The following is a 12,424-nucleotide window of genomic DNA, read 5'->3' as shown; positions in this document are numbered from 1 at the left end:
AGGTAACGAGGAGCTGATGGAGACTCTCTTTCCTGGAAGCCGCGGTACCTTCAGAGAAGCTTTCGCAAGGACAGACATCAGTGATCCGCCATGGCCAGAGCTTGGCTCGCTTCCATTGGATGAGGTCTGTGCAGATTGCGTATTGAAGCTCAAACGTTCCTTCTGGGCATCGCAGCACCAGCCTGGTGATGTTAGAGCGCTCGGATATTTCCCAGCTTTGGTGCCTGAAGAATTCTGTATACAAGCGCGAGAACGCAGACCTCATGCTGTCCTCGTCCTCAAACACTACGCCGAAGTATTGGAGATGTTTCGCGCAAGATGGTGGATTGGCCCGTGGCATTCCGTACTCCTTGCCGCATTGGAGACCCGATGAGACCGGAGGCGACTGCACCTGCGAAAATCGATGCCATACAGAGACAAATCTTTCTCTAGAGCTAGCAGCACGTGCGAAGGTCCGCTCGAAGAATGGAAGGCTGGGATGCTTGAAACCGAGAGCGGTAGTGGCTTAGTGCACTCATAGTCGGGTTTCGAATCTCTCAAAGGAGGTTGGAATGCCCAGCTCCAAGTTTGATAGCATCATTTGTTCTGGAGAAGAGGTGATCTGGGACGGGGGAGGCTCAAACGCTTCCGGAATTGCCTAGGAGTACATCCAGGAGCAAGGCTGCGAGAGCGCTAGTTCCGGTGAGGAACACTGGCAAAGTCATGCTCCATAGAGGATGAAATAGCAGTAGATGGAATACCTCGAATCTATACAAAGTCAATACTCTTCGTTGACCTGGGCGATATCGTGCTTCGCCTCGTCCTGTTGGACCTGCAGCTCAGCATTGAAAAGCCACGCCCTGCTTTTTAACCATATTCTTTCCGCCGCCAGCGAATCCAGTCCCGTCACTGCTCAGCTCAACCAGTCCACGTTCAACTTTGCTCTCTTTCTCGCCAGTCTCAGGGTCCTTCTTACGCTTCGAATTCCGTCCTGGCGTGATATCTTCCTGGCAGACGTAGCACCTCACGGTCTCATCATGCTCCTTTTCGTGCGCAGACTTCTCAGTAGCCTTCTGAAATCTGTCGCTGCATGGCTTGCAAAGCACATGTCCGCAGGGCTTTGCCAGGACAGCTTTTGTTGAGTTCGAGAGAGCCTTTTCGCAGCTGGGACAGCTTCGTGTTGCTTTATCACTTTCCTTCACAGCACTTTCTCCGCTGAACTTGACCGAGACCAGTCCTTTCAACGTGAACTCATGAGGCTTGTCAGGCTCTGCTGCCGGGCAGGTCGGATGCCGCTTGATTGACTGCGCATCACTCTTCTGGTTATCAGGGATCTGACTTGGAGTCCAGAACGAAGGTAGCTCAGGCTTCTGCTTCTCATCGTGCATGAGTTTCTTTGCCTTCTCCCGATCCTCGTTGGCCAGTCGGACAAGTTCATCCTCGTCGATCTCGAACTTCCGTTTCGTGCCTTTTGGCGCATCTTCTACGTCCTGCTCGACCGTGATCTTGCCATTGCTCCTGCCGATGATCTTCTCGCCCTCCCTACCTCCGTATCTCACGCTCAGCCCCGCCTGAACCTTCTCAAACTCTTCCACAGCGCGAGCCTGCGCTTCGGCATCTTCGAATTGCTTGTCCTGCGCTTCTTCGGCTTTCCGGCGTTCAGCTTCCTTCCTGAGACGCTTTAGCTCCTTATTCTGGGCCAGCAGGTTAGAAACAGCACATTCCCTGCAGAAGAGATGTCCATGGCTAGGACAAGAGACGGGATCGCGCGCAGAGAGTAGACAGAGTTGACAGCTCCCAAATGGCAGGAAACTGTCACGGGTCAGACGGGTCGACTTCGAGCCCCAAGTGCCCTTGAGCTCGTTTCGCTCGTGAGCCGTGAAGAAGGCCAAACTCGTATTCCTTTTGCCTGCATTGTTAGTAGGCAGTCACATAGACGTGCAAGTACTACACTCACTGTGCGACATTTTGGCGATGCGACCATGAAAGTCACCATCACGGTCACTTCATCACGCCAACAAACCTGAGCGGCTCGCGGACCCAAGTCCGAGGCCGCAAAGCTTGTTCCTGACCCTGTCCACGTCGAGGGTCCACGTACGTTCTCTCATTCTGCAACACCCGTGGCCCTTTGCAAACAACTCCTGGGGATTGTTGAGCTAATCCATTGAAGGAACTCACCTGATCCCATCCTTTCTGTTCGAACTTTTCTTCGTGCATGTCGCTGCAATAACACCCGCTCTCGACCGCCATGTCGGTTGACGAGCGGCCCTATTCGCCTTCCTTACCATGGCGAATCACATCAGCAGCAGCCTTCGGCGCCGTGGGTTTCTTGAGCCGAAGCTTTCTCTTTCTTTTGAATAAAACCGAAGTACGTGGTCTTGATCGTTTGGTGGAAATCCTCGATGCTAGAAAAGATGAGAGGCAAAGAGAGCGTGGTTTGATTACAGGTCAGTAAGCAAGCATGAGCAGGGCTGGGACTGTAGCCATTAACACGTGTGTATCTACAGTATCTAACCATGTGAGCGTGTGCGTATCAACACTCTACTTCGCCTGATTCCTCACAAGCCTCTGAAGCAGTATAGACTTGACGATCCCATGGTCTGGGGCGTATTACCATATCGATATATCTGGGATCCGAACAATATGCGATGGTCGTTGGGATCTTACGACATCTGTTTCAAGAATGGGTGAGCCACTTTCCATCAGAGTTAAGCTTCCGAAACTGAGATTGACGAGTGGCAAAAGACTCATGTCTGCTTTCTTCTCTTATGGCAACACCTTACCCACACATCGCGCCGCATACTCGAAGTTTGGCGGTCTCTTCCAACCAACAATGACACAGTGCATAAGGCTTCTCAGCGACCCTCACAGCACCAACGACCACAACACAGACGGGAAAGAAGCCTACCGGACATCTACATCAAGCTTCGCCGCGACCGACCCATTCTCCTCCGCAGAACTGACCTACTCCACAAACGGCCTGGACTCCTTCCCAGCACCATCATCCTACCCTTCAAGACGCTTCTCTTGGATCCACATCTTCCCCGAAGGCATGATCCATCAACACCCAGATAAAGTGATGCGGTACTTCAAATGGGGCGTAGCACGCCTCATCTTAGAATCCGAACCATGCCCGGACGTCTTACCAATGTGGATCGACGGACCCCAACAGGTCATGGACAATAATCGAGGATTCCCTCGTCCTCTCCCAAGAATCGGACGAGAGATCAAAGTCACATTCGGCGAGCTGGTAGATTCAGAAAAGGTCTTTGAGCCGTTTCGACAGAAGTGGCAGGAATTGAAGCAGAGGGCTAGACGGAAACGAGAACGAGTTTTGGAGATGGGGAAGTTGGGCGTGGATGTGGATGAGAAAGAGGAAGTAGGTGTTCTCAATGATGATGAATTGAAGTATGGCAAAGAAGCGGAACAACTTCGTATCGACCTCACGCTAGCTGTGCGGAATGAGGTCCTCAAAGTTCGGAGGTCTTGTGGTTTACCGGACGAAGACCCGAAGAGGACTCTCGCGGATAGCTTTAGAGAAGAGGGCACTTTCGGGCGAGATGGATTGAAGAAGGATGGAAGTTCTATCAAGCAAGGATGAGTCGAGATAAACGACAACTGTCACCCACCGACCAAGTAGTTTAAGATCAAGTCCGAGCGCACGTGAAGAGGCCAAACTATCAACGCACGTGTCAATTATCTGGACTACACTGGTGATGCTAAGGCTGCTCGAACGCTTTCTGCGCTTTGTGCAGGGGCGCAAAGAACGGCGCATGAAAACACCGAAATCATGCCCGATGGGGGCATATTGATTATCTCAGTAGCCGAGATTCTGAAGGCAAAACAAGGAAGCGAACGAAGACTCGTGACATTACTGAGTGCCTTTCCTTATCTAAGACGCTTTCCTACTATTCCCACCCGTGAATCGATGTCTCCAACCTCAAAGACTGACCATAAGCTGCTGTCCAAGGCTGCGATATCCGTGCCAGGGCAGAGACTCTTGAAGCGCTTGTCTCTCTGGTGAGCGAGGCGCATTCGAGGATGACGACAGGCTAGCCTTGGTCTGAAAAGTTGCGTGTCCATGCTTCGGAGGTGCAAAGAGCCTCGTGTTCTCTTTTGCTCGCACAGCGTCGGGGAACGGCGTTGGGGGAAAAGCACTCGCGACATCTGGGCACGGGGTGGAGGGTGTTGATTGCTTGTCACTAGGCTGTGTATTGCTCGAGAACTCCTTCGCGCTGTCGGACTCACTGCGGCTGGTCAACTTCAGAGAGGTCTCTGTCGCCTCATTATTTTCCAGTTCCTTCCCCGACTCATCAGTGTTCTGGGCTTCGCCATCCGTCTCTTCTTCATTCGTTTTCGTCCTGTCCTCCACGGCATCCCTTCGCGCGGCTTCTAATTCCTTCCTCTCATACTCATCGTGCTCGTTCTTCTCCTGCCCACCCCAAGGCATCCAAGATACAGTGATACCGGCCGCCTCTTGAGCGGCTTGATTCTCCGCGACCTCGTCCTCAAGTCTGACATAGTCATCGCCCCAATCATCCCAGCTAGCACTAAAAGCATAGGGATTGATGTTGTGCTTGACCACCACATTCTCAGCCGTGACCTCTTGTCTCAGAATACTCTTTTTATCCGTCGGTCTAGTCGCTCCGGGACCTTTCTCCGATCTCGCAGTCTTCTTGACCCTTCCATCTGGAAATCTTCTATAGAGTAGGTAAAGCTCCCGGCCCCTCTTGGATTCGGCAGCGAGCACTTCTTCGGGCGTTTCCATCATCCACCCATCAGCATCTGGCTTGGCTAGAGATATCTTCAGCGCTGTGAGTTCGTCGTTCAATTCTTTCTCTCTGGCCGTTCGAGCACATGGTCCGCAGATGGCATCCGACTTCATCGTGATCAAGGGGCTTCCGACGCAAGAAGCCCGTTTCTCGCGGGCCTTCCGGCTCACGTAGGTGTAGGTGCCGCCGCATGTACTTAGGCAGAAATTGAAGATGTGCCCGCATGCGTAGGCTATGTTTCTGATTTGGCACATACTCGTGAATGATGTTGTGGTTCGGTGCTCAAGTGTTCTAGCGTGGGTCGAGATGAACTGATGAAGGCGGCGAGTCCAGCCACAAGCAGGGTGAAGGAATCTGTTCGAATCCAGTCGCCGCGTGTTGAGCGTCGCGTTCCGCTGCTCGTGTCGTCATATGGGCCGGTCATCTACGTGCTTTTGAGCTTGTGACTTGAAGTCTTGCTGAGACCATCATGTGTTTGGCTAGGGCTACGTTGGTGCACAGCATACGACGCGTTTTTAATATGGTGACCCGCCTTACACATTGGGCAGAAAGGAAGTGCTTGGCTAAGATAGAAGTTACCCGTGCAGTTGCCAAAATTGAGGTAGAGCGAACAGCTGACATCTCGACGTTGATGGGAAGGCATGATGTGTTCGCACGGCCAGAGCAGCCGTTGGCGCTTATCGGGCCGCAAATTTCGGAACGCGAAGTGAGGAAAACTGTGAAAGCTGCGCGTTAGCGCGGGAGAGAATCGAATGAAGCTACCCGAGCTTTCATCTCGTCACCTTCAAGGCCAATGCAAGCCACATATTACAATCTATCGCTTGCTACTAGTACAAAGACATTAACGAAATCGAACGAGTGTATTGGTATCTCGCAGAAAGCACAACCGGTTCCTCCTTGCCTTGCTTTCCGTGCTCGGCCGTAATGTTTCAGCAGGAGAGCCTGCTCGCCGCCGTGGTCTGAACGCCAGCATGTACCCAAAGAGAACACTTCCATCGATCCAAATGGTAAGTCGTTTGTGTATCAATGTCATCATCATATGTTTTTGGGTCGTAACAAATCGTTATGTCGAAAGCATGTGCGTGACGAAATGGTTATTTCGATGCGGTGCGGGTATGCCATCGCACTTCCAAACCGTGATCGGGACTGAGGGCTCGGGTTGTGCTTGAGCGGCATTCCGACCATTAGACGATGGGCCTAAGCTGATGCTATCGCACTCCAGGTCTGGCAATGGTCGAGTATCTGAACTCCAGCGATCTGACGGGCCTGAGCGCACGTTCTTTCTAGTAGCGTACGACTGGTGCGCCAGCAGCATCGTCAGCCATGAGCATGCCATTCCTCGCACCTGATTTCACGACCTGGTCCATCCAGTTCGCTTGCGAAGGTCTCCTGTTCTTGCCGCCCTGCCACCACCGCTTCTTGTCACTCGAATGCGTTGACTTGACCTCTACGGTGTTCTGATACCTGTCGTCATGCGGGCAGCTATATTCATCCATACTGTACTTGCGAGCAGTATTCTCCTTATTGCTGCTTTGACGCGAGTGGCCAAATGGCGTACTTGAGTTGGTTTCTATACGATTCCAAGGACGAACAGGACCTCCTACACCACGGGAGTAGTCGGCAATATGAGGCATCCTTCGCGAGGCCTTTTCTGGAGTTAGCTGCTGAGTATGTATGTGTGGACTTCGCAATTGGTCGGGTCTCATCTGCCCGCTACTTCCGGACCCATTACTGCGCATCGGTTCAATGCTTCCTCCGCCCAGCGACAAAGACGAAAGATCGAACTCATTTGCCAATGGCGAGCTGAGTTGAGAACTTCCAGAGAGTGGAGGTGGGCTCGGTGATGGATGTAGACAATTCGGCGTTGGCCTCTTCGTGTCAACAGTTTGCTTCTGTGACATTGGGGGAGTGGGGGAGCCGAGACGTGCCGCGATGGCTTCATCTTTAGTCGCTAGCTTGGGTGAAGCGGCAAGGCGCAAGTCCTTCCTCGACAAGGCTCGGCGGAGACCTTCAACCATAGGCGCCCGACTCCTTGGCTTCTCAGTTCCAGGAGTGTGCCTTCGCTCAACAGGTGCCTGTGCTGGCGCGTCCGGCTTGTCATCTTTCCACTGATCAAGGCTTGGCAAGGGTGGAAGTTCTCTGTTGAGATCAATCGGAGGCTTCTGTTGCTGAGGTGGTGGCGAGACTGTGTTATCGTCCACCAAAGCAACATTGGATCGACTCCTGTTGAACAGCTTCCCTCGCCATCTCAAAGACCGCTCAGAAGGTGCGAAACCACTTCGCTGCGATTCAAAAGACTGTGATCGCCTATGGCCTCGGTTGAGATCGATGCTGGGTTTCCTACTTCGATTGCCCGTGGAAGAGCCGGGCCTGAAATACTCCTTGACATTTGAAGTAAAATCTCGTGCTCTACTTGGAGGTCGCTCGGGCGGGTCCTGCGTGGGTTGGTCTGGATTAGGCCGGAAGTAATGGCCAACGATATCGTTAGTGATGGTTTCCGCCTTGTTCGCAGCTTGCAGTGCCGCTCGACTGGCCGAGCGAGCAGCTTTTCCAAGGCGACTGCTTGAACGAGCAAGCAATCTGCCTCTATCTTCGGCTTCCGGACCTTTCTGGAAACTTTCGGATCGACCACGCTCGACCGTGCCTCGATCGATCTGCTGAGGATCATCCCTGATTTCTTGACGACTCACTTGCCTAGTCCCTGCTCGAGATGATTCTCTCGCCTGTGAGCTTCCCGGACGAGAAGGCACAGGTTTTCGAGCTGGTACTTGAGCAAGGGCCTGAGGCGTGGGCGCTCGTTTGGGTAAGTAGGTCGGCGTAAAGTCGGTAGATTGGTCGTTCACTCGTTCCCGTGCGCGTTCCCTTTCTTCAATGAGCTTTTTGTGCTTTTCGAGCTCTGCACGCATCCATTCTGCATTGACCGCTTCAATCTTCGGGGCACTTCCGCTTTCAGATGCAGAAGTAACAGCCTGAGACGAAGTTCTCTTGGAGCGTGAAGGTGTGATTGCGGCAGAGGTCAATCCAGTAGATGCCGACCAGGGGTAGTCAGTTGAATCTGTTTGAGGTGTTGATCCAGAGGTACCAACAGAATCTGATCTGCCCAGCATCCTTGGCTTCTCGTGTGCTTCAGTTCGAATGGTATACAGTGCTGGCTGTTGCTGTGAAGCAGTTCGCGAATGTCTTGAAACAACACTTGGTGCGCCTACTGCAGCCCCAGCCATAAGCTGGTCAGCGCGTGAGCGTGCGCTTGTCTGCGGCAAAGGCTTCTCATTCTTGAACAAATCCTCAACGGCAATGTGTGGTCTGTAGCTGTACTTGGAGGACTCGTGCGAGGGCTCCGGCTTGTGACGCGTGCTTCGAGTCCGGACTGGGCCTATGGGAGCCAAGTCTACGTCGGCCTTGATGGAAGCATAGTCCAATGCCGGCCTGGTTGCGGATCGATCCCATATTTCATGAGAAGGTTTGGGGTGTGTAATGATATATGTGCATGCGGCGCGCAATTCGGCGTCCACGTCTCCTGAAAGCGGTGGGCGTACACTTTTCGGCGTCGGAGGTCGTGACTCGGTGGGGGATACAAGGAGATGGCCGCGCAACTCATGCTGATGCTGTTTAGAAGCAGCCTCAGGTCGCAGCGAACCGATTTTCTATGAACATTCGGTCAGTGGACTCGATCGATACGGGGCGCGGCGCAATATCACGAATCTGGCGCGCAGCAGATCTACCCAGGGACATGGTACTCACCAGCTTCGGAATGTCGAAGGAAAACTTGCGCTTCATGCTGGCGGCCGCAATGCTGGCGCCGAGCGAAGTGCGGATGTGGCAGTGGTGGTCGGTATGTGTGTTGATGGTGGTAGCGATGGCGATGGCGATGGCGATGGCGATGGCGATGGCGATGGCGATGGCGATGGCGATGGCGATGGCGATGGCGATGGCGATGGCGATGGCGATGGCGATGGCGATGGCGATGGCGATGGCGATGGCGAGGGGGCGCGGACGTCGCGGTGAGCAGGCGTGCCAGTGCCGGTGCCGGTCTAAAAAGACGGAGGTGTGGTGAGGATGCAGGGTAGAACTGCATGTGCACGTGTGCTGCAATGCTGCATCAGCGCTTGGACGTTGCTGATGACGCGTGCGACTCTTTCACGCCGCCGCTCCTGCTCGTTCACCCGGCCCGGCCCAGCAGTGGTTCGTGATGGTCTGTGGTGTGTACATCGAAAGGCGCGTGGCCCAGCAAACAAGAGCGCTGCCGGTGAAAGAAGATGGATCATGGGCGTGAAATTTGGAGAGCACCGCGGCGGCTTGAAGCGACCATTTCTCAGAGGCTAGGAGGCTAGCACACACCCCAGTGACCCCATCCTACCCATCGTCGTGATAACCAATTGCACTGCTTCGTTCTTCGCACGTCGCCGCCGCCCGTCCGGCAAAGCTGCAGCTTGGTTTCACGAACAATAATTCGAAACACCCAGCTCCTCGTCTCGGTACGCAGCTCTGGAGAAGGCCTGCCTGTATGCCCCTGCAGCTGACATGCTTTAGACTAGAACTAGCCCATGCAGCAGGCTAATGCCCACCTAAGATTCGGAGGAGCAAAGCGAAAGGATGAAGTCAACGGCCGTTGAAACTCTGTGAAGCGAGAGTTAGAGATCTCGGAGACGTTCAATGCCTTTCAATTCATTGCTGCTGCGAGGAGAGTCACAGCACTCACATGTGCGCATGGATACCTGCTTCAGCTGCTGCGGGGTCTCTTGGGCGCCTGGCGTGAAGGAAGGAGCTGCTCAGCCCTCCATCAATCCTCGGGACGAATGCATCACGGAGATCAAGACAAGCCCGTTTGTGACCGACACTCTGAAGCAAAGCCGAAACCTTTGCCGCAAGGAACATCTTCAGCCAGGCCGCTGACATGGCGAGCCGACGTTTGACGTTGACACCTTGGCAGCCCGCATCACTGCGCACTTAGCCAGGCCGTAATCGTTGCAATGGTATATAAACCGCATTGTAACAATCCGGACATACTTCCCATGGAGATTGCTTTCGCAGATGCAGATCGATCTGAGCTCGGTGCAACGTCACTCTAGGTTCGGAACTGCAAATTGAAAGTCAGGCCTGCGTGTCAGTGTCACGCAATATCCATCTGGCATTGCAGCGATAAACCTGGTACATCTTCGACTGCAAGGGCAGATCAGCAGACAGGGTCTTCAACCTCAGCAACTTCCCTCTATCGTGTCCAATTCTTGTCGAGGCGAATTCGGATCTTTGCATCCGTTGGAAAGGCACTATCAATGGTATCTGCCGTAGCTCATTCTCTAGAGCTAACAATTGCGGTCGTTGCAGGGCAGATGCGGTCTGCGCAAGGTTCTGACTAAAGCATGTGATGGTGGAAGGAATACGTATATAGAGGCGTATTCAACAGTCCATTCAAGCTTAACATGTCTCATTGCAACCATGATTCATTCATCACAGACAAGATGCTTGAGACGTCTTGCCGAAACCTTTCCGAAGCCTAAATCTTGGAAGCTGGAGCGAGTCGAGACATGATACTGATGGGACTTCATGGTACGGGGCAAAGAGGTAAGTGCTCCATTCGCAGATCATTGACGAGGCACCGGATTGCATAACAGCTCACCGGGCCTGGTATCGTTGTGCAACTAGCATCACTCAGATTGTGCCGATAGCACGCAATCTCGAAGTGGCACTTGGATGTTGTCCTATGTGCGACTCAGGATGATCGAAACCGACTTCGATTGCCCTGCACTTGCAAAGACCACGACTGAAGCCTTCGCGGAGATTGTCTCAAGTGACGGCTGGAAGCAGCCTACTTTCGTTGACGATCTCAAGGAGATTTATGCCATCGAAGATGAGGCCATTGGAGCACTGCGCCAGTGGCTTTCGTCCTGGATCCCGGAGAACTTCCAGGAGTCGCAACGCTGCAACGCGCCACGACATTACGACGCTGTGGGAGAACACTCGCCGTCTCGCCGTCTCGCCGTCGAGACGCTGCCAGTCAAGTTCTCCGTGAAAGTGGCGCCACCTGAGTGAAAAAAGGGTCAATGCCCGGAGTGCAGGACCGTGTTCGCGATCGAGAGTGCAAAAGAGTACGGAGGTCTTCCAAACTGCACGTACTGTTCCAACAAGGAAAATGCAAGAATCTGTAGCGGGAAAATGAGGTGGAGAGCTGTCCAAGGTTCGCAGACAGCGCATAGACGTTGTTGTGAAGGCCTCTGGGCAGGTACGTGGGTGCCCCAGACAAGTACATACCTTCCTCGAGGTAGATAGACTTGGAATCAGACATTTACACTTCCAATAATTTGACCATCCAACAGATGTAGGGTTTAACAGCAATGCAAATCCGAATTCGGCGGCAAACGCTCGAGGGCACCCGGTCATGATAGGCAGACATCCAGGAGCTCGAGTCAGAGCCTGAGGTAGCATCAGGCTCACGTGCAAGCCAAGCCTCAGCCTTGCTCCACCTGCTTTCAAATGCCCAAGTCCCCATAGGCCAGCTTCTTATTCTTGCTTTCATATACAGTGGAAGCCTCTGCAATTCCAATCATCAAATCAGAGCCTGGAGATGTGGTCTAGGTGGTCGGGCACAGGCACCTCGACTCGTTCAGAGGTGGGCAATTCATTAGTCCGTGCATCATTCCTTGATAATATGCATGTCCTGGATGTCAGTTCGAGTCTGACGATCTCCAATATCTTTTTCTTTTTTTTTCCTCTTCTGGCTTCTGCGTTTGGCTCCCTCTTCTTTGCTTAGGTATCTTGTGAAAGTGCACTGGTCGGGAATTCGAAATTCTTGGCAGTCCTTTTTGGTTTTCTTCATACCGAGGAATTGCAAGTTTGCATTTGCACTTCATACGCATCTGGAGCTCGGTCACTTCTACGCTCGGCGGGAGCATAGTCCAGACTGAGATGTTGAGGTGTTGCACCTAATGTCGGATGCTCCTCACCTGCCAAAAGGGAGATTCCGGCGGCTATTGCGTTGGAGCTCAAGTCCTCATGTTTTACATACGAGCATGGTTCAATTCGGGAGCGACCTCAATAGCTGATCAGAATGAACAACTGCTTGGCCCATGAATTGAAGCATTGTATCGGCGTCCGTGCAGATCTCACCAAACAAAACACGCGTCTCTAGCCGCCTGTCCTGGTGGCTCTTTTCCGTGTCATCAGAGTATGCTGTTCTCACTCCACAGGCCCGAATTCGCTCTTCCTGACTGTCGAACTACGCCTTGGCCGCAAAGCGTCCTCGACGCCTTACGAGACTGCCAGATCGTTCTCTTCAGCCCTCCTGATCCTCCGCGCCCTGTCCTACATTCCGTTCCTAGCTCTTCTAGCCTCTTGACCATCGTCCCGGGCAATTTGCTCTCACCGAGGACCACGCGGTTCGACGCAAGGACCCTCTCCGCGAAAGTCCGCCAAAGCTTGTGGTCGTTCTCATGCTCACCATCTGGTCGAGGATAGAAAGGATCGTTCTTGAAGCACCCTTTGGCAACTTGGTTGATTCATTGCTCATCCATCGGCATGCTTTTGACGCAGTCGAAATCTAGGCCCACAGCCGATGGGGACCGAGGATACCGGAGTGTGCAGCGCTTGCAGCAGATGCCGAGCGCAGCGCCGGTCTGACCACCAAAATCGCCGAGCTGACCACCGCGGTGGTCAGGAACTCTAAAATGACAGGGGGT

The 12,424-nt window shown here is 53.3% G+C and overlaps 5 protein-coding genes across 5 annotated transcripts; 2 read left to right on the top strand and 3 right to left on the bottom strand.

Annotated features, from left to right (window-relative positions):
* Nucleotides 1-818: 818 nt before the first annotated feature.
* Nucleotides 819-2,229, bottom strand: MYCFIDRAFT_187297 (uncharacterized protein; the record flags this gene model as incomplete). Its single annotated transcript, XM_007926619.1, has 2 exons — nt 819-1,881; nt 2,078-2,229. The coding sequence occupies 2 exons, from the start codon at nt 2,227-2,229 to the stop codon at nt 819-821; spliced, it is 1,215 nt and encodes a 404-aa protein (XP_007924810.1).
* Nucleotides 2,125-3,852, top strand: MYCFIDRAFT_152434 (uncharacterized protein). The gene is made up of 4 exons (XM_007926618.1): nt 2,125-2,426; nt 2,487-2,505; nt 2,562-2,666; nt 2,725-3,852. The coding sequence occupies exons 1-4, from the start codon at nt 2,228-2,230 to the stop codon at nt 3,578-3,580; spliced, it is 1,179 nt and encodes a 392-aa protein (XP_007924809.1). The 5' UTR covers nt 2,125-2,227; the 3' UTR covers nt 3,581-3,852.
* Nucleotides 3,853-3,919: 67 nt separating this feature from the next.
* On the bottom strand, nt 3,920-5,790 carry MYCFIDRAFT_173220 (uncharacterized protein; the record flags this gene model as incomplete). The annotated part of the gene is made up of 7 exons (XM_007926617.1): nt 3,920-4,983; nt 5,004-5,175; nt 5,199-5,209; nt 5,241-5,427; nt 5,453-5,509; nt 5,534-5,575; nt 5,608-5,790. 7 exons carry the CDS (start codon nt 5,788-5,790, stop codon nt 3,920-3,922), a joined length of 1,716 nt encoding a protein of 571 aa, XP_007924808.1.
* A 24-nt stretch (nt 5,791-5,814) lies between these two features.
* Nucleotides 5,815-9,739, bottom strand: MYCFIDRAFT_173219 (uncharacterized protein; the record flags this gene model as incomplete). The annotated part of the gene is made up of 12 exons (XM_007926616.1): nt 5,815-5,948; nt 5,969-6,017; nt 6,050-8,395; nt 8,430-8,856; nt 8,893-9,046; nt 9,088-9,180; nt 9,211-9,251; nt 9,317-9,368; nt 9,400-9,408; nt 9,442-9,519; nt 9,557-9,690; nt 9,735-9,739. 12 exons carry the CDS (start codon nt 9,737-9,739, stop codon nt 5,815-5,817), a joined length of 3,522 nt encoding a protein of 1,173 aa, XP_007924807.1.
* Nucleotides 9,740-10,466: 727 nt separating this feature from the next.
* MYCFIDRAFT_195308 (uncharacterized protein) lies at nt 10,467-10,781 on the top strand (the record flags this gene model as incomplete). The annotated part of the gene is made up of 1 exon (XM_007926615.1): nt 10,467-10,781. The coding sequence occupies one exon, from the start codon at nt 10,467-10,469 to the stop codon at nt 10,779-10,781; it is 315 nt and encodes a 104-aa protein (XP_007924806.1).
* Nucleotides 10,782-12,424: the final 1,643 nt, after the last annotated feature.

This window comes from Pseudocercospora fijiensis, assembly GCF_000340215.1.
Source record: "Pseudocercospora fijiensis CIRAD86 unplaced genomic scaffold MYCFIscaffold_3, whole genome shotgun sequence".
Lineage (NCBI taxonomy): Eukaryota > Fungi > Ascomycota > Dothideomycetes > Mycosphaerellales > Mycosphaerellaceae > Pseudocercospora > Pseudocercospora fijiensis.
Note: the sequence above shows the minus strand (reverse complement) of the source record. Positions and strands in the feature narration are given on the sequence as shown.

Coding starts and splice junctions, on each gene's coding strand:
- MYCFIDRAFT_152434 (XM_007926618.1), top strand. CDS start 2,228: ATGTCGGTTGACGAGCGGCCCTATTCGCCTTCCTTACCATGGCGAATC. Junction 2,667..2,724: donor GACATCTGTTTCAAGAATGG/GTGAGCCACTTT, acceptor GAGTGGCAAAAG/ACTCATGTCTGCTTTCTTCT.